We start from the raw sequence: 27,032 nt of genomic DNA, 5'->3' as shown, positions 1-27,032 counted from the left end.
CCAATTCGTAGCTGAGTGAGAAAGCTATTGACAGCCCATGAGACTTACTAAAACAGGTGGCACTGAGCCCGTAACTTTTGAGGGCTCTGCGCTGACTCCAGCTAGTGTCAAAAAACAGACGGGACAGGAGAGATGGCAGCGCGGTGATGCAGCCATCACTGCTCTTGCAGAGGCTATACACTGAGTTCCCCAGCATTCACGGGGGGGGGGGGGCTCACAGTGTGTAACTTCAACTCCAGCAAATCTGATGCTTTCTGACCTTCAATGGCATACGTGTGGTGCATATGCACACATGCAGACAAAACAGTCATACACATAAAATAAGAAAAATCTAAAAGTAATCTCCAGGAGTAAGTTAAGTTATGGGACACCTGGTATTGGAAGTCTTGTAAAAATATAAAGAGGAAAGTAAAACAAACAAACAAACAAAACCAGTTCCCCTATAAATGTCTGTTTCCCTTGGCCTATGTGAAGTAAAATCCAACTGGTAGACCATCTCCCTAATAAGTTTATCAAATTATAGCACTACCTCCCTTTTTACCTTTTTATTAAATCTTGGAGATTAAATCTTGTTCATGTCTACATTTATTGAGACACGAATCTGTACTTTAACTACTACATGGTATGCGTGTGTGTCTGTGTATATGTGTGTCTGTGTACATGTATGTCTGTGTACATGTGTGCACATGTGTGTGTATGTGTATGTGCATGTTTGTGCCTCTGTGTGTCTCTGTGTGTACATGTATCTGTGTATATGTGTCTCTGTGTGTGTATATGTGTGTGTCTGTGTGTACATGTGTGTCTGTGTATGTGTGTGTGTACATGTCTGTGTGTGTGTGAGACCCTCTATAAGCACATTACGCACATGAAGAAGTCTTTGGATCATGTCTCACATTCCTTGCTCACGGCCCTCCGTGCCTACCCTCAGGGCTGTGCTGGGCATGGGCAGTGTCCGATAAGCCCCCACATGGTAAGGTCTCCACGCGGAGTCTCACCACCAACTCCCGTCTGCTGTGGAGGGCTAGTCATACCTGTACACACCACATCTCACGCTAAAAATCGTGACAGGGATCCAAGACAAGCCCTCCTTCCCCGAACAGGCAGCTCATTTATCAGGAACAGCATAAACAAGTGTGGGCCAGCAGATTTCTTATCTTCAGAAGATTATTTAGGCAGCATAAGAACAGAGACAAAAATCCACCAAGGCATTCTGTACTGGTCACTTATTTGTGGACTCAATACTCAACGTTGGCATTCCATGAGAATGTGTAGGCGAAGTCAAACTCAGCCATGCAGCTCTTCACCTCCTAGAAAAGATGGGGGTCCCAGTGGGGACTCCTGTACTTGAAGAGCGCAGATGCCTCCATCCTTCACTGTCCTGATATTCGTGTGTGTGTGTGTGTGTGTGTGTGTGTGTGTGTGTGTGTGTGAGAGAGAGAGAGAGAGAGACAGAGACAGAGACAGAGACAGAGACAGAGACAGACAGACTACTGTGGGAACCGATGCCCTAGGCATGGGTCTCAGTTTCAACAAGTGCTCAGAGCAGACATTACATGCCCAGCCAGTACCCAGTGAGGGAAGGGTAAGGATACACATTGAGAGCATTGTCAAGAAGCTGAGGGTCTATGGTAACCATCTGATGTAGATACTCACAGGGATGAAGTTCTGTGATGCTAACAGAGTAAGGTTAAAAACAGTATTTACAAGCCACAGAGAAACCCACTGTCTCTGCCTGCAGAGTCCTAAACAGGTTGCCAGGGGAAGGACCCACTGCAAACTGGAGTCGCGGGAGGAAATGACATCAGTACAGTGGTCAAGGTTATTGTTTGCAAAATAAGCATTCTGGTCCCCAAGCTCTGCTAGCCAAAGTTCATTATTCACAGATGACTGAGTCTGTAAGGGACTCAATATGTCTTGCCCAGTTTTTGCTCACAAGCTAGACAAGAGAAGCGAAAAAGTAAAGTGCAAATTCCTCCGCCCTGCTGCTGGCTGGCAGCCCCTGGGCGAGGGCAGGCGGGAGCGCGGTGACACCGAGGGGCGTTAACCACGTCATCATCATAATTGGCTATTGGCCTAGTTCCACTGACAATAATAGGAAGAGCTAGTGGTAGAGTGCCAAGCAAGCAGCAGACTATACCAAGCATTCTACCGTGCTTTCTCACACAACATTGGGTACGGCTAACTGTCTTACAGGAAAGCACCCTTGTGTTTAGATGATGCACAAACGAGAATTTAGGAGCAGAGTTTCCTGAGATCTGACTTTCAAATGGTCAGTGTAAAAAGAGGCATGCATACATGAGGAAACGATGTGAATAGAGCAAAATAGGAGTGATCAGTAGCCCTACTTTGCAATATACAGATTCATAAATATTATTACAGCTTTCCTATACTTTTGAAATTGCTCAAAATAAAAAGTTGAAGGAAAAACTTGAAAGAAACTTCTGAGTGACTCTTTAGTTTAAAAAAAAAAAAGCTATTTGATTGACCACTAAAGCATCTTGCATTGGTCAAACACAATCCCCTCACTTTATGAGAATAAGCAATTTACATATAAAATCAATCCCGTAGTCCTTTTCTGGCTCATCAAGTTTCTCTGAAAATACATTTAAACACATATAAACTATTCTGAACAAGGTGGCCAGTACAAAAATAAGCAGAAGGCTATAATTTTCCTGTCTCGTCTCCATGAAATTCCTTAGAAGTCTGTCGCGGTAATGCCATGGTAGAGCAGGATGGCATCAGCTTCCCCTTTTGGAGCCGTTTCGAGGCCGTCTCGACAGCTGTAGTCACCACCCCATCTCAGGAGCAGCTTCCTCGGGGACCAAATCACCCGAATATCCTCAAGAAAACAGTGTAGTATCTGGTTTATAGCCCTCATAGTGTGACACGAATCACTCACTATCACCTGAACTTCTGTCACACTTTTGATCCTAGATCGCTTATGAAACTCTCAGCAAAAGCTCATTTGAGCATTTAATATCTACTTCATGCCCTTATGAAAAACAACAGTGAGCAACTGAGAGAAAAACACAAAAGCAACACATGTACTCTATGCTAGCTATTCCTATATATGCCTGTATATATGCGTGTGTATATGTACGTATGACATGTATATGTGTATATATATATCATATATACACAAGCATATATATTTCACTCTACAAGGTTACACTGCAAAGCCACATGAGATCAGAGAGCCCAGAGAGAGGGGATTTTAATGCTACTCATTTCTTATCTTCTTGATACTTATCGGTACCCATCTTTTCATTCTCCTGTCTCTCGTCTTTGGTTCTGGTCCACCACTCTCATTCATCTTTATCTGGTTGCTTAGAGAGACTAAAGCCCTGACATGAGGCAGTGGCCACAGGCACCTATTCTTTCAGCCCTCCCATCCACACCCCACGGCTCTGTCTTTTTGTCTCAACAACAGGACCATCAGACTCTTGATGCTTCTACGCCTGGTCTCCAACCAATCAGAGCAGCTGAGGCCCACAGTAAAGTTTTTTTCCCCGTTTTGCCTTCACTCACTTATAATCTGGATGAAAATGGTCCCCATCGGCTCATGCATTTGAACACTTGGTCTCCAGTTAGTGGCACTGTTTCGGGGAGGTTTCAGGAGTGTGACCTTGGTAGAATTAGTAAGTCACTTAAGATGGGCTTTGGGAGTTTAAAGACTCATACCGTTTCCAGTATGGGTTCCCAGCTCACTCTCCATTTTGTGCTCACAGTTCAAGCTGAGAGCGAGCAGCTTCCTACTCCAGCTTCTGTTCCTGTTGCTTCTTACCCCACTGGGACCATAAACCCAAATCAGCTATCTCCTCTGTAAACCGCCTTGGTCAGGGTGATTCACCTCAGCAACAGAAAAGCCATGCATGTGAAAGATGCCTTGATATTCTTTGTTCTGTTTCTATGGAAAAAAAAAAAAAACTTCATTAAACTGTTCCCACATCAGGACATGGGCTTTGGCTTAACCTAAACTTGCATTCCTGGGCCACGGTCACTCATGTTTGGCTCCAGAATAAACTATTTCTCATCTCTTCTTAGGTGAGAGTTGTGCTTTGACATTGACTTTCCTGTGGCTCTGGATGTCCTGAATGTGGACATTTTTCATGTCTTGCTTCTCTGGCTCCCGACTCAGCTTTCCCCCCCCTGAGGCTGTGATGGAGAAATGTGTTTCAGGCGGCCCTTGCTTTGAGCCACCAAGCTGTTCTTCCCTGCAACAACCCCCCACCCCCCCATCCTCGCCTCAGCATGCTCTTCCAGGCTGCCAGCTGGACCCTCACTAGGGAAACCAGGAATCAATCTCTCATCCTCAGCCTCTAAAACACTTATTTCTTCAAACACACCAGTCGTCTGTTTTCCATGGTTGGAAGGTTTAGGTAATTACTCACCTATCTTGGGCTTGTCCCTTTGCCCAGCAACAGTTACCCACGTCCTCCTTATTGGCTATTTCCCTCCATTTCACTGTCAGACTATCACAGTTCTTGCTCTGTATTTATTTAAAGAACCCCTGCACAGAAGTCTGTATTGTTCTGGTCACATATTTCCTAGCCATGGCCTGACTCTGAGCCTCACCTTATCATCCTGACACTTGTTACAGCATTTGCAAAAGTCCCGACATCAGTGCCTCTGTATGCACTCAGAGACTCCATCCTCTCACTTGGAAGAGAATTCTACATGTAAATGGCTCTAAATCCTGGGCTTGTCTTCAGAGAACCCCACTCTGAGCCCACAGGCAGACGTGTAAGTACACGTACATGACTAGAGCCATCCCTGGAAAGGCAGATGCCAGTAGGATTCACTAGCGTAAATTCTGCATGGACAAAAACTGGTACCAAAGACCCTGACCTAGTTAGGTTTCTACTGCTGTGACAAACACTACAAGCAGAAGCAAATCAGAGGAGGAAAGGGTTCACTTCATCTAACTGTTTCCAGGTCATACTCCATTGCTAAGGGAAGTCAGGACAGGAACTTAAGGTAGGAACCCGAGGCAGGAACTAAAGGAGAAGGCATAGAAAATGGCTGCCTTTGGCTTGTTGCCTGCCCATGGTTTGTTCAGCATCCTCTCCTCTTACAGCACCCAGGACCGCCTGCCCAAGGGAGGTAACACACCCAGAGAACTGGGCGCTTCCACACGCTCATCGATCAAGAAAATGCCCTTCCCCCCCCCGGCTTGCTGACGTGTCAAATCTGACGAGGGCATTTTCTCAGTTGAGGTTCTCTCTGCTCAAAGGATTCTAGCATTTTCTAAGTTGACAAGGAAAATTAAAAAACCTACCGAACAAAGACCCACTTCAACAAAAGTATGCTGCGTCTTGAGCGGCTCTCAGTAAGCTGTTGACCCAAAAGGAGGCTGCAAGGCCAGATCGCTGCACGCGCTCTCCCAGAAGGGCGGCTCAGAACCTGCCTGCCAGGCTCAGCTCAGGGATGTGCTGAGCCGACACAGGTGGGCACGAAGGAGAGATGCTGAGGGAAGGAGGGCCTATGAGGAGGGCGTCCGAGGGGAAGAAGGGAACAGAAGCAGCAACGCAGGGGTCCCCAGTTTTTCTTTGAACAACAGGCAACAGAGAGCCAGAAGAAAATGCTGACATGAACCATGTAGAAAAGGGAGAGTACAGAATAAGTGGCATCTGTTTGTAAGGCGCCACACAGTCCTTCAAAGAGCCTTGCCCACAGTGTAAGTCCTCCAAGCGCCTGTGCAGTGGGCGTGGTGAACGGGTACCGCCGTTTAGAGAAATTGAGGCTGGAAGAGGGAAAAGGATCCAAAGAAGGAAAAGAGGGATGTGACACAAATAATATTCTGAAAGTTGACAAAGTAAGAGCCCACTGACTGTGAGTCCATTCATTGAATGCTTCAGACGAGGCCGAAGCTGCCATGCTGGGGGGAGATGGGAACAGTGCAGCCACCAGGGTGCTGAGACTCAGCGGCTAAGAACACAAGGGAGCTTCCTCTGTTGTAGCTTGCTGGAGTGTGACACTGGTTAGCACAAGCCCTTCAAAAGCTCGGGTCTCACATCTAGGGGCCGCGCGCTTGGCTTTATGTCTGCCACCTTTCATGAAAATAAAAACGGTGTCAAAGTTATACAGTCCATCAAATACATTCAAAGCTTGAAGTCTTGCTTTAAACTTGATGTCTACAGGCAGCTCTTAATATTAATGATCTGGATTATTCGGAGCTGCTTGCTAGAAATCTTGTAGTTCTACTGCCTGGAACCAACTGCTCCATGGCAGAGCATTGCTCCAAAACACAGAAGAAGATACAGCCATCACTATCCATTCCGGAACTCTACCAACAGCACAAGCTAAACGCACCCAACTCCCACCCAGAGCAGAGCTCATGAGAAGCACATCCTGCTTCGAAGATGCCCAGAATTTACACAAACGCTGTGCTCACTGGTTGCAAGACTCTTTGGGTCGGGATTTCCAAGGACATAAATCTCCTTACTTGTAGCTCAGTTAGACCCACATCCTTGCAACTACTGGGACACAAGGTCCCACGTGGGTGTAATTACTGGGAGCAGAGTCCTGCCAACGGGCTCTATTTCATCTAATTTGCAGTTATTACAGTCCCCACCTTATGGGTACTCACTCTCTACCTGTGTTCCATACCTATCCCAGTGGCTTCTTGTAAGCTACAGATTCAAACTGTGGCTCAATCAAAAATAAAATGCTGGATGCCAGGTTTAGGAGAGAGAAGCAAGCAGATCTCTAGGAGTACAAGGGCACCCTGGTGTAAACCATGAGTGCTGGGCTAGCCATGGTGAGACCCTGTCCCCCAAAAAGTAAATGATAAAATAAGAAAAGAAAAAAGATAGCCCACTGGGAGGTTTACAGGCAAACTGAGTAATATTAAAAACATTGCCAGGATAAAACTTAAGAGAATGCAAGCATTACTTACTCGCAAAGAAGGATTCCATTTTCCAGTCCTGTCCGGAAGTCTTTGTCTCCAAAACTTCGACCAGTGACTTGCTGAAAAAAGAAACAGAGGAAAAGAGAACATAAGTTTTTCCTTTATAACCAGGAAGTTCGTTTTTTGTTTGTTTGTTTGTTTTGTTTTGTTTTTGGAAGTTCGATATTTTTTAAAAATTCAAGAAGCCTGAAAAACCCACAACATTCCAAGAATGGGGAAATTTATTAGCCTTGAATTCCCTTCCCATGTGGCTTTGCATGGATCAGGTGAAATAAATTTAGACCTTGAAGTGTCTGTTCTTCCTGACAATACTCCATTACTTCGGGTCCAACCACAGTAAGCCAAGGTCATAGTGTGTCTCTTCCATGGGGGATGCACACTCTCAACATAAAAAATAAACAGCAACAACAAATACTTAGTACTACTGTCCCCAGGATGAAGACCCTATATACTAAAGTGCTGTGGTCCAGGGAAGAGGTTCTGAGGGCTCTAACCTCAGGAGACAAGCGCTGTGACTGGAGACTACAGCCAACACACACGACTGACAGAACAGGACCAAGGGGTGTCCATGGTGTCTCTGGCTGTCCGCAACCAGTGGCTGGGACGAGAGGCACTCACAGTATTTCATTAGCTCATTCTCTACATGCAAGCGCCTGACTTAAAATGTGCAGACAGGCAGACGTGTCTGTAAACGTGCCCTAAGGAAACCTCCAATGCACGGGGGAAGAAGTCGTGTCTAATAAGCCACATGAAAAAAGAAAATGGAGCCGTGAAAATACTACAGCAATGAAAAGGGGGGGAGAGAGGGGGGAAGGGGAGGGAGAGGAAGGAAGGGAAAGGGGCAGAGACTAGACAGAACACACAGAAAGGCTGAAGGCAGAACTAACCATGTCAACAAGCGCGTGAGGTATGGGCGGCCCCAGAGCCCCCAGTTAACACCCAGAGACTGTGAGACTGACTCAGAAGACAAGTCAACCTTGAGCTTCCTACAAATGTGCTGGTTAAATTGGAAATGCGCACTATTGCGGGTCGCGAGAAAGCTGGGCCAGTCATACCAGTATCAGAAAGAAATCTCAGAGCAGAGTATCATTGCACGAACTGAAAAGGCTCCTCCACAGCACGGGGTCAGTTAGTTCACCGGCAAGACAGCACAATCTTGAACATTGATGTATTTCACCATATTAAAAACAAAGCCACTCAAAATACACAAAACAAAGCGGACAGGATTACAGAGAGACAGGGAGACAGACTGTAAGTAGAGTCAGCAGTTGAAATATTTCTCTTTAAAACACATAAAGTGAAAGTTAATGATGATACAGAACACATGAAAAACACTATGGCACCCACTGGCTAATTGATATTTCCAGACCATTCCACCCTCCAACATTTACCAAGCTAGAGCAGCAAATCCTAGATCATAAAACAAGTCTTAATACACTTAAATATATCTATCTGAATCCAGTTCTAAATGAACAGTAAAGTGTCTGCAGACTATCCCCAAACGTTTTTAAACTAAGTAAACCAAATTATAACACATCTATAGATAAAATAGTAGCATAAAGCAAAAATGTACAGAAAGAGTGAAACAGGATTTAAGGAGCACAGACAGCCAAGAGAGAAAGATGGCACAAATTACCAGACCCAAGAGTGGCAAATGGCACCACTATAGACTACAAAATTACTAAAAGCACAACAAGAGATGATTATAAATAAGTTTGTACCAACAAATTAAGCAAGCACAATTCATACAGCAGAGAAACAAACAACTGTCCCATAAAAAAAAAAAAAAAAATAGCAGGGCTCAAAGGCTCACTGCTAAACTGTACCCAGCAGCTACAGAACGCAACCACCTCATCCAGCACAAACTCCTCCAGACAATTTTAAAGAGTTTATCTCTATGATGTGCTTACAATGGCTCACGTTTTACATTCTGACTTCTAACTGTTCCCTCATGACAACGAGAGCCACCACTGTTAAGGTGAACTGTCATTACCAAAAGTCCATTTGCAGGGAGCTGAGTGTCACGGCTCAGACCCTCTAACTTCTACCTGGATCCCAGGCAGCTGAGGGTGCTTAGCAACCTTCCCAACAAGGCACTGGCGCTGTCATCACTCCATGACCACCTTCCAAAGACACAAGGGCATGATGGGAGGCTCAGCAGAGCTCTTAAGAGAATCTGACGTAGCTGGGTGTGGTGGCACACACTTTTAATCCTCGCACCGGGGAGAAAGAGGCCAGTGGACCTCAAGGCCAGCCTGGTTTTATATAATGAGTTCCAAGTTAACCAGAACTATTGTAATGAGACCTTATATATTAACATATTGTGTTGGTACATGTGTGTACCTCACATGTGCATATGCATGTGTGCGTGAGAGTGTGCACATTCGATCAAATCAATGAAACTCCATCCTTGTAATTGTCCAACTCCAGCTGGCAAGGCCACACCCTTTCTTCCATATCAAACATGCCCATCAACAACTCTTTATTCTGTCTTTAAAATTTAGACATGTCCTACCTCCATCCTGCCACTTTCCTCCAGCCACTGTCACCTTCCATCCATCAGGCATGTCTGGCCTTTGACACTGCTACACAGTGCAGTGCATAAATGACAATTTATAAAGTTCACACTCAAGAACTTAACAATCAAGTCACACACAAAAAGAAAAAAAAAATCGTAATATAAAATCTCAGGTCTTAGGCTGTGATCTTGTGTTGGGTCACTATTATAGCTATCCTAGGCTACACACAGCCCTCGGTCACAGACCGCACATGTCTGACAGACAATGCAAAGGCTGGCGCAGCCACTTCCACCAAGCTTTCCACCTCTTCTCAAGCAGCGAGCTCTGATTCGCTAAAGTTGCATCAAACCACTATGTCTCTCATTGCTTCAAGCAATGACTTTGAACCTCACTCATCACCATAGAAGCCAAGCTCCCACTATTCACAAATGGTATTCAACACACACACTCTCACAAACACATGCACACACTCACACACACTCATGCACACACTTATGCATGCACACTCACACTCGTGCACACACACATACACATACGTACATGCACACACACTCATACACACACTCAACTCACACACCCACCCACACACTCACACATGGGGCAGGGGGTGCAGATGAAAACACACCAGAAGGCTAGAATGCAACTATTGACCGTCACTATCAGGGTGCGCCCAACACATCTTTTCATTCAAGGGAATCTGGGGAAGTCCCATGACAGCAGTAAGTCATCAGCTACGCCCTGCTGTCCTTCAGGGAACTCCTGTGTCGGAGGCTCCCACTTGATGATGGGGTCCATCCACTTCCATAGCTAATCTGAATATTTGTTGCAGGCCCATGCAGAGTCAAAGCCACTTACTGACTAAGATAGCAACACCTGGCTTTCCAAAAAGGAAAGCTTTCCTCTGCCTCCATAATTAAACAGAAGCAGAAGGCAAGGACATCACAGCGTGTCGTCACACTGTTTAGCACAACTGATTATTTGAGGAAGCTCATCTGTATCTGATTTCCTTTCCACAGAGCTCAGAGGTAATTGTGAATTTATCTACATCCACGGCTCTGCTCTGAACCATTTGAATTCTGAAATATGGAGAAGCCAGACTCCAAAAGAAAAACCACACAGCTCCATGGCAACATTTTTACAATGTGTTTATAATGTAACACGCTGTGTACCACTGCCCTACAGCCTGTTAATTGTTTTGTTACCATTTTTATTATGAAATTGCAATGAACAGCCAAAGGCTGCCAAGAACTGGTCTTCCAGCCTGATCATTACCATATATGCAAATAGTATTTCACAAATATTTTCATGAATCCTTTATGGACTTTTGAAAGGAAACCACAAAGTACAGGTCTAAAAAGCATTTTAAATAAATATTTGCAATTCTTAGCACAATGATATAAAGAGAAGGATTTTATAAGTTATTTTAGTTTGAGATTTTAAAAAATATGTTTATTTACTTTATGTGTATGAATGTTTTGGCTGCAGTTATGTACATGAACCATGTGAGTGCCCAGTGCCAACAGAGGTTGGCAGAAGGTGTCAGGCCCCCTACAGGCCCCCTAGAGCTGGGGTTACCAACGTTACTCCACCATGTAAGCCACTGTGTGGTGTTGCGGACCCATCCCAGGTCCTCTGCAAGAGCAACAAGTGCCTTTAAGCACTGAGACACCTCTGCTGCCCCTAATTATTGATTGATTGGTTGGTTGACTGATTGACTTAAAGACATGCTTTTTTCCCATATAGCTTTGGCTAAACAGGAACTCACTATTTAGCCCTATGCTGGCCTCAAACATTCAAAGGCTGGTTTGCTCCTGCCTCCCAAACTCTGGGATCACAGGAGTGAGTCATTACTCCTAACCTGATAAAGCAGAGATTCTGCTTGTTAACAAAATAATGCTCCCTGATTCAGGCAATGTCAACACACACAAGACAGAGTGCATTTTCACTTCACTTTTGGTAGACAGAAGGCCTTCCTTAGGTGTGCAATAGCAGGTCCTTTCAGAAGGCTGTGATTTCTCCTACATGGTATTAATGGTCAGAGCCACACTCCTTCAATCATGAAGGGGCTTAAATGCAGTTCACTATGCACCCATCTCTTCTGGTTCTGACTTAATGAACTTCTGCACATTTCGTGCAGAAACTGTAAAATAAAACAGAATAAAATTGTTCTCACTTTTTGCTTTTTTTTTTCTCCTCCTCCTCAGAAATAAACCCCTCGTGAGATTGTTAGAAAATCAAACCAAAAATTTACGGGTGTACACTTTGTAAACAAAGATCAATCATGTTCACGTAAGGAAAGTCAGACCAAATATTTACGGGTGTACACTTTGTAAACAAAGATCAATCGTGTTCACTAAGGAAGACTTGGCAGCCAACCCCGAAGTCCACCATTCCAGCCCCTCTACCCTTCAACAGGTCATGGCCGCCTTTCTCCTCAGTCCTTTCTCGTCATCCCTAAAGACTCCATCAGTGGTCAGGGTCTTCTCCCTTCCCTCCTACGTCTCAGCCTGAAGCCTTTGTCCACAGCCTCCTTCATTTCCCTGCTGTTACACGCTCAACTCTCTCTTTTCCTAAAAACCCGAATGCAGCGCCCTCCGTCAGCCACCACCTTGCTCTCCCCTCCTCTTGTCCAGATTGTATGTGGCACTCTGTCTCTAAGCTTAGCCATTTGCAAGCTAGTTTCATTTAACTTAATGAAGATTCTCTAAAGGGGTCAAGAGTTAGAACTGAGGCAACTCAAACTCAACCATTTTAAGGGAGTTCATGACCTTGTACCAACCCCCCACCTGTTTCCCTCTGATGACGGGGTCGGCACCTATTCCAATGGTTTGCAAGAAGAGGAACTAAAAAGCACATCGAACCCTTGGCACCACGCCTGACCAAAGTAAGAATCCAATGCACGTCCCCAGCATGTGGGTCTCAGGTAACACAACCACACCGAGCAGCTCCATCTCCTATGACCTGAATGTCTCAGCATCATGAGCCCACATGTCCACCCTTCCAAGATCCGTTGCCGTTCCTAGGATTCCCCACCACGTCCCACTCCCAGTTTTCTTTCTGCCTCATTAAACAAATGCGCCTTTCCACTGCATTAAGGCTTTCTACCTTGTTAGCTCGAAAGTATAAAGCAGCCTTTCCCTTCTGCCGTCAGTGCCCCTTTCTTCCTTCTGTACACGACCGCCCCCCCCCAACACTTCCCTGGGTAATTCCATCTAGTTTTGTGGCTTTTATGTCATATGTATGAGGAGAATATATGCATTTTTATACATGGTTCTGGGCCCTTCAAGTCCCAAATCAAATATCTGATTTCTCATTAAGCATTTCCTTTTGTATAGATAGATAGATAGATAGATAGATAGATAGATAGATAGATAGATACACACACACAGATAGATACAGACCACATTTAATGAGACTGTTATAAAATTCTGATGTTTGTCCTCCAATCCAACTTGAACCATCTCTGGTCTTCACAACAATGTGCGGCGGCATCACTTCCTCTTATAACACAGAGATGAGTTCAAACCAGCAGGAAGAGCAAAGCTGTCTTTCCAAAATGGATTCCAGACCTATCTTTTCCGCCTCTACACAGTAACAACGGGGCAAGCTGTCACAGTTTGCAAGCAATACAACCGCAGTGTCTAACCATGGGGCCCTCCTTCAAGCCATCACCCACATAGCATCCTGAGATCTTTCTGAAGTCCCATCCATACCCCCACTTTGCACCAGATTAAACCCTATTACAGAAAACACCTTTTTACATGACAGGTGGGAAAAATAATGCCCTACAAATTAAGTGACTCATCCAAGGTTATGTCACTAGCAAAAGTGACACAGACAAGTTCCCCTTTCACGAAGGCCCCAACACCCTGAGTTCTCAGTTGGCAGCACGGATGCCTCCCTGGCCAGTTAGATTGCTATACTTTGTTCAGTGATAATAGTTCCTGGTATCGATTTAGTTTGGCTTGGCAGAGAAACAGCACAGAAGCCCAGGCCTGAAGTTATTTAATCATCATCACCAGACCACGATACCAGCTCCCGGTGCTTAATACAGAGGACAATAAAAACGCAATCTGCAAGATCCATCTATATTTTCATCATGTTATCGGAAAACCAGAAGGTGCCGTTTATAGCCACAGATTGAAAGAGCCTACAAAAAAGGATCTAATTAGGACTACAGCAGATGCTTAAAAGTACCCTGGGAGCATTCAGTCTTCTGCACTAACCATTGTATGATCTGGGCACAGAAAATGGGTCAATGCAGACACGTGCGCGTGGGTTCGGCTGACTGTGTTTGCACATTCTCCAAGCTGTTCACCCCACACAGAGGGTGACAGAAGCCGCCGAGAAAGACAGACAACACACAATGAGCCCCACCGAAGCTGAAAGCCTTAGTGACAGACTGAAGAGAAAGAAGAGTCCAGAAAGAAAGTGGGCCAGGAGAATGCCATGGGCTAAGTATGTTGTTGTCTCGCGTGAGTCCGTGGAGGCATGGTTATTTTTACCTGGGTATCGTGTTGCCTCTTTGATAAACATCACAGTTCTGGGATAAATTTGGTGAAGCTGTCACTGTCACTTAGTTCTCAGCACAGTGAAGCAGGAAGCCACTGAGTTAGGCAGATCAGGATCCCGCTTCCAGGTCTGAGGCTCGGGAGCTGGGAGCAGGAGGCTTCATTCCCCCAAGCCTGGAAGGGGCTTATGAGAGCCTGTTTTACTCAGTTGTGGGAGACTTTCTGGTGGGGCAGTTCATGTCTATGGACTGGGTAAAATGTGAGTTCTCTCGTGGTTGTCTCCCAAGCTTCGTATTTAAAAGAAAGCTAACACATGACTATTCCAGTGCCTACAGTCAGGGGCTTCCAGTGCCTAAGGCCAGGGGCTTCCGTCTGTACTCAGAACCGCCAACTCTGCCTGGGAAAGACAGGTCAGGGTTTGTGGGTGCCGGGCACAAAATTAGGCAGGGAAGCTGAGGAAAGAGTCCCCACACACATTGACAGGACTAAAAGAGACTATAAGGAGAAAGTCATGCAAATCCTGAAGATAAAAATGAAACATTTTATAAGAAAAGTCCTTGTCATCAAGGAAAAGGCAATGGTTGTTATTCCTAAGTAAGAGGCCTAAAGGCATCACAGCAAAAATGTAATGTGTACTTCTTTGCAAGATAATGACTGAAAAGGACCCCGTGGGTGACATCTGGCACACAACTGGGGTATCCTGCACATAGTCTAGTCATCTACAGATATGAGTGACGACCGTTCACTCCTGAGGTGATAAAGGTTGCCAGGCAGGATGCTCTCCTGTAAGCATGTGCTTAAATGTTTAGAGGAAAAAGGTAGCCAATCCCATGTACTCTCTTTGAAACTGTTTTAAAAACAAGACACTAAGAGTATATATGTATTGGGCATGAACCAAATATAGACAACAGCTGGAATCTGGTAGGGGGCACGTGGGTTTCTGGGAGCCTCCTCACACAATCTTTTCCTACTTCCCCCCCCCCCATTCTTCTTTCTCTTTTCCTCTTTGCCTCCCTCCCTTCTGAGCCCTTTCTTTTCCTTCCCCCTCCCTCCGCTACTTCTCCTCCCCCCTCCCTTTCCCCCTCCTTCCTCTCTCCCTTCCATGTGCTTTAAAATGCTAAAATGCTCTCTGGATCCTAGGGCTGAGAAGTACTTTAGCAGCCCAGAGCGTTCATTTAACAGCCTATCCGGGGCCCTCTCGCTTCTTGTTCCTCTCTAGGAGTGCTTTCCATATTTAAGGACAGCCATTTACCAGCTCATTGTCAGTCCCCACAGTTGCTGTCAACTCACAGCACTGCGCTGGCCCTGCCAGCCATGGACATGACACTAACAGTGACGATGGAGAGGACAAAAGGGTCAGCCCCTCGACTTCCTCATGTTGGGCAAAGAACGAGAAATGGAGGCTCTGCCAAGTACACACAGTCCTGTAGCCACTGTAGAGATGCCTGAAGAAGTGATCGGTTTCACTATTTGATATTCTAATAATGGAATGATTCTTAGCTCAGGGTCCAAAGTAACCACAAAACTGTCGGCAGCCTAGGGGGAAAAAAACAGCATCAAAGCCAACCTACAAAAGTGCTAGAATTCACCCAAACAAGTTATTAGATTACCAAATGAAAATAAAACATGCTGAAATGCTCAGAATAAAAGCAGAGTAATGTAAGCAGCCCTTTCCCATTTCAGCACTGACTTGAGTTGCATAATGCTTAGGCAGCACCAGAATTGGCCAGCCAGAAATGAGTGGGGCTAGGGGAGACAGCACGGTAGGTAAACATAGCAAGCTTCGATCCCCAGCACTCATGTGTAAAGCCAGGCATGGGGGCACAGGTCCATAATCTCAGTGCTGCAGGGACAAGACAGGTGGCTGCGTGGAGCTCACCAGGCAGCCAGTGAGCCTCAGGTCCCAGTGAGGAACGTTATCTCAAAAAACCAAGGTGGACAGGCTCCTGGGGAATAATACTCAAAGTTCTCCTCTGGCCTCTACACACAGGAACATGTACACACACACACACACACACACACACACGAGACTGGATTTGAGAAAAGAGGGAAGGATCACGGAAGATACTTTCTAGGGTACAAAGATTCTATTTCTTGATTTCGAGTGGTCTTTACAAGGCTGTTCACATTGGACCCGTTAACCAGGCTGTGTATTTGTTTTATGTGATTTTTCTACACTGTGTATTCATTTATTTTGTGTGATAATAATGAAATTCAGGAGGTATAACGCTTTGTAAAGAAAGAGGTTTATTTTGGCTCCTGGCTCTAAGGGGCTGAATCTGCTGTTGGCCTTCCTATTGGCAGAGCCCTGAGGCAACTCAGGGTGACAAGCCATATTTGACCATAGCATTAACTGCTGTCAGTGGCTGAGATCCATCCATGTCTACCCCATAATGTATTTTTAAATGAGCATCTTAATATTGGGCTGAGAAGCTATTGCACTACTTTGTAAAATATACAAATCACATTGTTTTTTGGAGAGCCTATCTTGTGTTCCAGGTGGGCACTTAGGTTGCTGTGACCAGAGCCCTTTAGTCTAATAGTCTATTACCTTTTTCTTTTGCTTGAATCATACAACTATCTACTAAGAGCTAGTCAGCACTGAGTAAGGGAGGCCCAAAGTCAAGGGAATGGGGCTTTCCCCATAGTTCCCTGTCTCTAAGATGTTCCTGAGCCCACCACCACCCTCGCCTCTTGCCTTGACATGGCAGCAATGGCAACAGTGTCTTCTACTACGTGAATTCACCAGCCCCATAGCACCATGCGCTGCGGTCACAACTACACTGGCTACTTCTACAGAAGAGACGATGGACAAGGGTGGTGAGGGGAGGACGTAAGTAAGCTAGTTAGCTTCAGTCACCTTTGCCTAACCATGCAAACTCTTCTGAAAGGCCTGCTTCCCTAATGCTTGTTAGACCACTGTGTGGACCTGTGAGGGCTGTACACGGAGAGCTCTTTCTTCAGATATTCGCTGAGTACTCAGTGGGCCATCCAGAGCCCCAGTGCAAGTGCCATCATTGTGCTGCTGAACGCTGGACCATCAAACAATCTGTCTCATTTCCTAGGGCTGGCGGGTGGCGGAGGGTAGTAGGCAGGGTGGTTTGGCTCCTAGCTATGAGGCTATGTGGTGAGTTATAAATGAAAACCTGACTTTTTATTGCCCATGTCAGTTTCCCCAACCCCACCCTCACCATATTGTCTTTTCCTCAAAGTGGGGAGTAAGAAAACAAATCCCTAAATTCAGAAAAATAATAAAATATGTGAGCATTTATCATTAATTTCCTCAATGCCATAGGGAAGAAATAATAAAAAGCTTTGTAATCTTGCTAGATTTTCATCTCTGCCTTTTCAAAATCATAACAGTTTTCCAATAATCCATCTTGAATAACCCTGTATACAGCTTGATCCCCTGTGTAATGAAAAATAAATAACCATTAACAGACGTTACAGAGGACGAAAAGAAAGGAAAGCAAGATGCTTCATTGAAGGACAGCAGCATTTACAAAACAGGGTAGCTCTTGTCTTTTACCGGTTCTGTTGTTATTATTGTTTTTGTTGTTTTTCAATACTTGATTTCTTTGTATAGATCTGGCTGTCCTGAAACTCATTCTACAGACCAGGCTGGTCTTGAACTCAGAGATCTTCCTGCCTCTGTCTCCTGAGTGCTAGGATTAAAGGTGTGTGCCACCACCCAGCACTTCACTGGTTCTTTAAACTTACAAATGATGTCTTAGGGTAGGATATCTGTTCTCTTGGCTGCTTTGTGATGAAGGTAGCAGGTGGTGATCCAAACCCACTGAACCACCACTCCTCACTGGGCCTCCCTGAGCCAGCAGTAAGGAGCCTGCCATCCCAGTGAAACAGCAGCCATTCTGGCTTCCACAAAGCAGAGTAAATATAGATCCATCACTGACTTTGGCTCCCCTTACCTCCACGTCCAAATAACACCCACGCCAAGGAGGAAGGAGACTCATCTCAAGTCACAAAGGACTGTTTGACCACGGTATAGCATTATGCCACAGCAGTGAAATTAAAGAAGACACACAGACTAATCGGTGAGGTCTATGTTTAACTGACAAATAAATACTAAGACAGTTCTCAACGTGGGGGTCATGACCCTTCCGGCAAACTTCTGTCTCCACAAATACTTGCATTAGGATTCATCACAATAGCCAAGTTACAGCTATGAAGCGGCGATGAAAATAACTTTATGGTTGGGGGCGGGGGGTCACAACAACACGAGGAATTCTACTACAGGTCAAAGCATCGGGAAGGTTGAGAACCGCTGTGCTCAGACCTTGTATTCGCACACCACTGTACATTTCACTGGAGGGTAAAATTTCATTAAAGAATTAAAGGGTATTATTCATAATAGCCAGAACATGGAAACAGCCTAAGTGTCCCTCAGTAGAAGAGTGGATAAAGAAACTGTGGTACATATACACTATGGAATACTACTCAGCTATTAAAAACAAGGAATTCCCGAAATTTGTGGATAAATGGATTGAGCTAGAAATGATCATAATGAGTGAGTTAACCCAGAAGCAGAAAGAATCAAATGGTATATACTCACTTATATCTGCATACTAGCCCAAGGGGCATGTCCCACGAAAGCCTTCACTTACCAGGAAACTGGGACAGAGGGGAAGGCATCCTATTGGGACTCTAAATGAGAGACGCATGGGAGAATAGCAAAATAAAAGGATACAGAGGGTCCTAGAAATCTACAAGTAGAACAATATGATAGGCAGATTTGGGGCCCAGGGGTCCCGCTCAAACTAAGGCACCAGCCAAGGACAATACAGGAGGTAAACTTTAAACCCCTTCCCAGATCTAGCCAATGGTCAGAATATTCTCCACAGTTGAGTGGAGAGTGTGATATGACTTTCTCACGTACTCTGGTGCCTCACATTTGACCATGTCCCCTGGAGGGGAAGACCTGGTGGCACTCAGAGGAAGGACAGCAGGTAGCCAAGAAGAGACTTGATACCCTATGAGAATATATAGGGGGACGTAATCCCCCTCAGGAACAGTCATAGGGGAGGGGAATAATGGGAAAATGGGGGGGGAGGAATGGGAGAATACAAGGGATGGGATAAACATTGAGATGTAACAAGAATAAATTAATAAAAAAGAAAAAAGAAATTAAAAAAAAAAAAGAATTAAAGGGTAGGGCCTGAAAGATGCCTCAGAGGTTAAGAACACTGGCTTCTCTTCCTAAGGCCTTGAGTTCAACTCCCAGCAACCACACGGTGGCTCACAACCATCTATAATGTGATCTGGTGCCCTCTTCTGGATGGCAGGTGTACATGCAGGCAGAACACTACATACACAATAAATAAATAAATAAATAAATAAATAAATAAATAAATAAATAAATCCCTTTAAAAAAAAAAGAAAGAATTAAAGGGTAAAAGGTCTAAAAGGGCATTTAGCTAAAGGGGCCTAAGGAGCACTTGACTCTATAAAGCTGAGCATCCATCATCTGAAATGCCTCAAAGGTATGAGACAGAAATAATTTCATGTTTAGATTTGGGCTTCACACCCAAGATATTCTACTATGTATATACAGATATTCCAAATTTGGAAAAAAGGAAAGGAAAGGAAAGGAAGAAGTTGGAAGCACTTCTAGTCCCAAGCATTTCAGGCAAGGCTGCACAACTTAAACCCTATGAGTCTGAGAGTCAGCCCAGGACCCACGGTGTCCCGCTAAACACTTAGCAGCTTTCCTGGAGCATAGCAGCTGCCAGCTCCCATGGCACAGACAACATGCCCACCATGGCTGGACTTAACTGCAGCTGGACGTAACTTCAGCATGGTGTCACTGAGGAGGACAAAGCAGGGGGAAAAAATGGGCACAGTCCTTTTCCAGCTCCATAAGCTGACCCCAGAGCCACCCAGTGAACTCGCCATCTGTGTTCTTCACGCCACGGGACAAGGAGCTAACTTGTAAGTAATGTTCTGTCCGATAATTTCTGAAGAACAGCCACGGCACTGGGAAAATCTATCCAGATAACGACTGAAAAAGTATGTAATCACATAAACGGCTAGATATTTCTGAGTTTAAAAATGCATTTCTTCTATCTGAAATTGACAAAACAAAGCTAATAATCATCCCCAATCTATTCTTCGGTAAACTAATATGGATTTGAACTGAATAATTTGCAGGTTGTTAAAAACAAACAAACAAACATTTTGAGAAAGGGGAAACGCATCCTACCTCCAAGATGAGGTGTATACTAGCCAACCTTCTCGGCTGCTAGGTAGGCAGAGTGAGAACTAGTAAGGCTGGGCCTGTGCTTCTGGGTAGCACACTAGGGGAGGGGCCGGCTCTCTCTTTGGTAAGGGGTGGCTGCCGCCTGTCTCTGGATACGATACGCTATGGTACACAATGACAAGCCTAAAGCAACACAGACAAACAGACCCAATGCCTGAATGGATGCGGGGCTCACAACACACATGTAACTTCTGGCCTCCTCCCACTGCAGGCACCAGCAGGCCCTCAGTGAGCCACACTAGCTGGCACCACAGCGCCGCCCTCACACAGCACGAGGGGGCTGGCAAGGAAGTGCAAAGGTGCTTCTGTTCTTCCCATGGCCTCTTCAGAGAGGTTAAATTATCACTTCGGGATGACCGGCCTACACACTGATTCTCTGTCTGTCTAAGAGCAAAACTGCTCACAGCGGCATTTCCCAGTGTGTGGTTTACAGGAGTCCAGGCTCCACAGGACTGAGAGAGACTTGATGTGGGGCAGGGGAGGGAAGGACCCATGACCAAATAAGTTTGGGGAATGCTCTGTTTAATTTTTCAACTCAGTACTGACAGCATGTTCATGAGATCTACCAATGCAGGGAAAAGCAGAGCTTCCCAGTCTGGGGACCTAAGACCCTCTCTGCAAGGCCGGTCTTTGGGATGGCTGGGAGCACTGCTCTGCAGATCTGCTCGAGAATTCCTGGCTTTCTGCACCGCGGATGAACTCACAGCATCATAGGTGAAGAGGGCCCCTCATAAATGCTGTGGGAGCCCCGTTGTCTTGGGCACACAGGCTATTTGTGTTAAATGAGAAGACACCATCGCTCAGGTTTGAGTGCCCCCTCCAGAGACCATGGCTGATATCGGATTGCTAGAGAGTATTTGGGGGTGAGATCTCTAAGAAGAAATCAGGTCTAGCAGTCTCTTCCATCACAAATGTGTTATGTTACCTAAGAGTGGGCTTGTTGGCAGCTCTGCCCTCTCTGTCATCGGCTCCCTCTATCTCTGCCTGCCCAATTGCCCCAATGTAGTGTAGTGACACAGCAAGCAGGCCTCACCAGATGCCAGGTCCACTTGGACCTCCCAGTCTCCAGAACCATAAAAAACACAATTCTATTCTTCTTTTTTTAAATAAAGATTTATTTATGTATGTGTGCTCTGTCTTCATGCTCGCCAGAAGAGGGCACCAGATCTTATCAGAGTTGGTTGTGAGCCACCATGTGGTTGCTGGGAATTGAACTCGGGTCCTCTGAAGAGTAGACAGTGCTCTTAATCTCTGAGCCATCTTTCCAGCCCCCACAATTCTACTCTTTATCATTTCCCTAGTCGTGGTATTTACCAGTCTAGGTATTTCTGTCATTAAAGCAGAAAACAGGCTAAGATAGCTACCGACATTTAAAAGTCAAAGAACTGATACTGAAAACAAAGGTTTTAAAAAGTAGACTCAAAATGTCAAAGTGTCCACAGTTCTTTTTGCTGTGAGCAAACTATCTCTTCCCACAGGCTGACCTCTGACCTCTTCACCAGCTGTGGCACATGCATACCCACCAGCGTACACCCACAATAAGAAAGCAAACTTAAAACACACCCACCCCGTGTAAGATATCCAGTTTATAGCAAAGCCAAAGAAAAGAACCAACAAGATGCTCAAAGGAGTCAAAGCAGGCAAGTGAGCATGGGACACTAAAGAGCAAAGCCTTCTACAGCACAGGGATTGGGATGGGTGGGGCAGGCATGGAGCACACAGAGCCAAGGGACGCTCCTGGGATAAAAGCACATGGCTGAGTCCACGTCATGTAATTCAGATCACAGGCTGCCCAACAAAGCAGACACACATGTACACTTGACTTTTTCAGTTGAAACGCAGTTTTAAAACCCAGCTGTCAGAGCATTGACATTAGACATAGGTAGGTGAAGTCAATCTATCTGGTCAACCTCAAGGACGGTAAACAAGAAGCATTTCTTCTATATCTGACCAGGCGATTCTCTAAACAATTTCCATCAAATGCCAGGCGCAAAAGCCATTACAGCAATCACTTTCCCCATGCCGTAGGGCCTCCCAGAGCCAGCAATCCGATGCAAAAATAATTCTGCTTCTTCAGAGATCCTATTACTAAGAGGCAGAAATAGACTTTCAAGTGCTCACTTTGAAATATCAAGCATTGTTGCACCCAGCTTTTCCCACTATCTTGGAACATTTATTTTTTAAAAAAAAAAAAAAAAAGCCAGTGCAGGGTGAGTCAGCTTCACCCTGGATGCAGGATAGCCTTACTTCCCCACAGTGGGGTGGGCACAGCGGTGATGATAACCTTGTAGAAGATACCCAAGGGCTTATTAAGAAAGTATTGGGCCCAGGGCTGGAGAAATGGCTCAGAGGTTAAGGGCACTGACTGCTCCTCCGGAGGTCCAGAGTTCAATTCCCAGCAACTACATGTGGCTCACAACCATCTATAATACGATATGATGCCCTCTTCTGTCTTATAGGTAGGTATATATGCAGGCTGAGCACTGTATACATAATAATAAATAATTTTTTTTTTAAAAAGAGAGAGATAGTATTGGGCTGGGAGATGACTCAGGGACTAACGTGCCTGCTGCATAAGGATGCAGACTGGAGCTACATTCCTCAGCACCCACATAAAAGTGGGGTATTGTACTGTGTATCTGAACCAAGCACTGGGGCAGAAATAAGCAGCGCCATAGAGCTCGCTGTCCTACAGTCTAGCTGAAACAAGGGCTCCAGATTCAGTGAGAAGCCCGTCTCAATAAATAAAGTGGAGAGCCATTGCTGAGTTAGTGGACATCCACCTCTGGCCTTCACACACACACACACACACACACACACACACACACACAAAATGTGTGCATCTGCACACTTGCATTCAACACACAGGGAAGGAACAGCATGGGCTAAGAATAAAGTTCAGCAGCAGAGTGCTTGCCTAGCATGCAGTAAGTGCTGGATTCTGTCTCCAGTATTACAAATAAATAAATAGTGCATAAGTAACCCCATACATAATTATATGTAACTATGACTATTGCATAAAATATAAATAATTCCTGTTTGTATGCATAAATCCAGCCCTGTTTACTTATTTCAGTTAGCATGGTTGCATATGCAAGAACTTGGGTTGGATTCTTCCCAAAAGTTAACCCGGGACAGAGAAAAATGCATTTATTAAGTCAGAATTAAGATCTATCACTGTTGGTAATTCCTGTTGTTCCCCCACATAATGGCTACTTCAGTCATTTTAGCAGCCCAACCCCCATATTTAACTCTTTTCCGCCTGTATGTTCAGATGGTGCTTTGGAAAGCGTGGCACCCTCAGACGAACACAGTCCTCTGAAGTGCTGAGGGCCAGCCATGTCTTCACAGGCCTCTGTGCCTCCTTCACCACCTGACAGCCTGAATCTTCTTGAATGAGTTGGACACGCTCCCTTGGCCACCCCTCTCTGTGCTAGGGGCCACACCGAGGAAGCCTCACTCATAGGTGTTTGCAAAGCAATCTTGATTCACACGTTTTTCAAATGTTTCCAGTTCTCCACAACCCAGGCTACAACTTTCAGGATGCCTGACAGATTGAGAAGTCTGCTATGTGAGTCTCCATCTTTTATGACTTCACCACGCGGGTGTGTGTGCTTCCTCAGGCACTCGTGCCATTTGTCACACTAGGAACGTCTTTTGCTCTTCATCTATCTCCAACTCCACATTCAAGTCTCAAGATGCAAGCACGCTAACATTTCTTCAGCACATATTATCCACTCCTCTCCGTCCTGTCAGGCCTAATTAACTGTCCCTCCTGGGTCAGTCGCTGTCTCTCACACATGAAGGAAGACTGTTACAGTTTAAGAGTACTCCCAAAAGATCCTTTGTTAAAAGCTTGATCACAATGCCATGATCAGGAACAGGGCTTCGGGAAACTGATTGGATCTTGAGGACTCTGACGTAATCAATATATAAATCCACTAAAGGGCTCATAAGCTTATGGCACTGTTGCAGGGAACGAAACTAGAAGATAAAGCCAGTTGCAGGAGGTGGGTCGCTTGCTGTTGAAGGGCTAGCTTGTCCCGGCTCCTTTCCTTGCTCTGTCTATTTCCTGGCTGCAACTAAGTAATCAGCTTTCCTCTTCTGTGTTTATCTACCATGATGTTTCTGCCTTGTCACAGGCAAAAAAGCCCTGGGCCAGCCGAGGATTCACTAAAACCTCTTACACATTAAGCTAAAATCTCTCTTCCCTTGCTTTATCTCAGGCACTTTCCCTAATGATGAAAAGCTAAAATAGCCATGTCCTTTAATCAGAAGAAGTGAGTTTACTTCCCAGCGACTAGCTATGTGATTGGGGGTAAGTACATTTGGGGTAGATGCATTTCTGTCTTTACCTGCTAAATGGGGGTGGGCCAATCATAGTATTGGCCTCAAAGGGGGACAAACCAAGATTATGTATCTGAGTGCTAACTGAAACTGTACATGTCCAAAAAGGAATAGTTTTTGAAAGGGTAACTTGAATTGTTGCTAATGTTTATCTTTTTGTCCCTCTGCCCTGGAGAAGATCCATCCATTCATCAATTACTTACTGTACATATAATGGTTATGCTTGGCACTGTGGTCCCTGAACCTGTGGCATGGCATCTAGTGGCTAAGACATATAATAGTATACAGCGTTAGGTAGTGAGAGAGTTATGAATAAATAAATCAGGAACAGGACATACAGTGGTAGAGTGAACTTCTACTTGGGGTGTTTTATACTGGAACAGCTTGTCTAAGGAAGTGGCAGGCAACTGTAGACCTGGCTGAACAAAGGAAGAACATTCCGGGAAGAGAGAAAGGTAGTTCAATACCCACAGGTGGGTGTGTCCATGAAGTGCCTGGGAAAGCAAAACTCCAGGGTGGCTGGATGGAGCCAGCATAAATGACAATACCCAGCCTAGGGTAGAGCAGGAAATGAGGTGGTGTGTGCATCTCAATGCGCACTCCGGACTCTTCTTATGCTGTTCAAAGAAGCAATTTTTGAGCAGAGAGAGGTATGGTTCAATTAACATTTTTTTAAAAAGTGACTCTAGTCAACATATGGAGAATTGTCTTGCAGGGAGGAAGAGGGGATATCAGAGAGAAAAAGAACGAGAACAGAGTATTGCTTAGGAGAAAGACGGTAACTCAAACCAGAGGGGAAATAGATGGGTAATGAGAAGTGAGCGGACACACGGGTTTATTCAGAAACTGGAGACCAAAGTAGTTTCATGCACACTGACCTGATGTGAGGCATTAGTAAGGAGAAACACTCTTGTGTTTTCACTTTGAGGAACAGGGAACATGTTTGCATATTCTATTAACAGAGAAGGCTTCAAGAGGAGGAGGAACAACTTTACAACGAAATACTTAGCCATATTTCTTCCTATCAAGGCTGACAATGGTAAGACCTATCTCTATGGCAACACTGGGAAGCATCTGGGTGCACCAGAGTGCACAGGAATGGACAGAGCTGAGCATACACACCTAAACGTGGTCAGAGACCACGGGGTGAAAACACTCATGCAGTGTCCAAGGACTGAACCTTGGGGGGCAAGTAGCAACTCAGACAGTGGGGGGGGGGGGGTCAGGGGGGAGTGGTCCAGCAAAGGAGAAAAAGGAGAAAAAGAGTTCTTGGTGAGTTAAGAGGCAAAAATGAGATGAGACTATTATGGAAGTTGGGGGAGGGAGAGAGAGGGGGGGAGGGAGGGAGAGAGAGAGAGAGAGAGAGAGAGAGAGAGAGAGAGAGAGAGAGAGAGATATGCAAGTCCATGCTCTGATGAGGTAGAGAAGCTGTGTTGTATGGGAACTGGATGTTTTCTGTTGGGCTAAAAGATACAGGCAACCTTGAAGGTGAGCTGCAGATTACTTTGAGAAGTCAGCAGGAAAAAGCGAGGGACGGAGGGATCGAGTTGAAAGCTCAAGGGGAAAAGATGGAGAGAAAGGTAGTGAGCTGAAATGTGGACAGGGGGCATGAGTGGGCTGCCCACAGGATGGTCCACTCTTCCCTCCACCCCAGGGGACATGAGTGGGCTGCCCACAGGATGGTCCACTCTTCCCTCCGCCCCAGGGGACATGAGTGGGCTGCCCACAGGATGGTCCACTCTTCCCTCCACCCCAGGGGACATGAGTGGGCTGCCCACAGGATGGTCCACTCTTCCCTCCGCCCCAGGGGACATGAGTGGGCTGCCCACAGGATGATCCACTCTTCCCTCTGCCCCTCAGCTCCCTTTCAAGAAGTCCGGCAGCTTTGTGGCTGTTCTCCACCTGGTGTGCTTAAAAGGGAAGACGAGGTACCCACTTCGCAAAACCAGCAATACTATAATCATGGAAAGAAGCTGTTAAAAACTAAAAGAAAGCGCTCGGAGGTGTGTCCCCGGCCAGTCCTCAGACACTATGTAGAGCTGCCTGTGGCTGCAAGCACAGCCGGCAGCCCACATTCAGAGTCACCTTCATCTCACATTTTGACAAGGACATGGGAGCACTGGTGGATGGGACATTCCGGATAAAGAACAGTACTTCAAAGGCCTTGCAAATCTATTACAGGATTAAAGGGAGAGGCAGAAAATAGAGTGACAGACACAGCTCGGTAGTACAATCATGTATTCTGGAGGGATCCGAGCAGCCATTTTCCCATGAAGGAGCACTGTAGAAATGAGCCAGTCACTCAAAGCTGTGGTTTTGTTTCTAATGAGGTGGTGGCTTTAAAACCTTAGTGTCCAGACTCCAAAAAGTACAGCTTCCTGGCTTCCTACCTCATAAAACATATGATCTTCCCCACCATCAGATGAAGAGGATGATGTCACATCTGTGACATCCTTTCAAATACCATA

At 45.5% G+C, this 27,032-nt stretch overlaps 1 protein-coding gene across 1 annotated transcript in view; it reads right to left on the bottom strand.

The window, feature by feature from the left end:
* Limch1 (LIM and calponin homology domains 1) overlaps positions 1–27,032 on the bottom strand; it is a 326,098-nt gene that overhangs the window by 190,832 nt on the left and 108,234 nt on the right. Inside the window, exon 2 of the mRNA XM_051165075.1 lies at positions 6,899–6,969. Coding sequence (XP_051021032.1) covers positions 6,899–6,969 — 71 coding nt within the window. The remainder of the gene's footprint in view (positions 1–6,898; positions 6,970–27,032) is intronic.

The sequence above is a fragment of the Acomys russatus genome, chromosome 22 (genome assembly GCF_903995435.1).
Source record: "Acomys russatus chromosome 22, mAcoRus1.1, whole genome shotgun sequence".
In the NCBI taxonomy this organism is placed as follows: Eukaryota; Metazoa; Chordata; class Mammalia; order Rodentia; family Muridae; genus Acomys; species Acomys russatus.
This window is presented reverse-complemented; position numbering and strand designations above follow the sequence as displayed.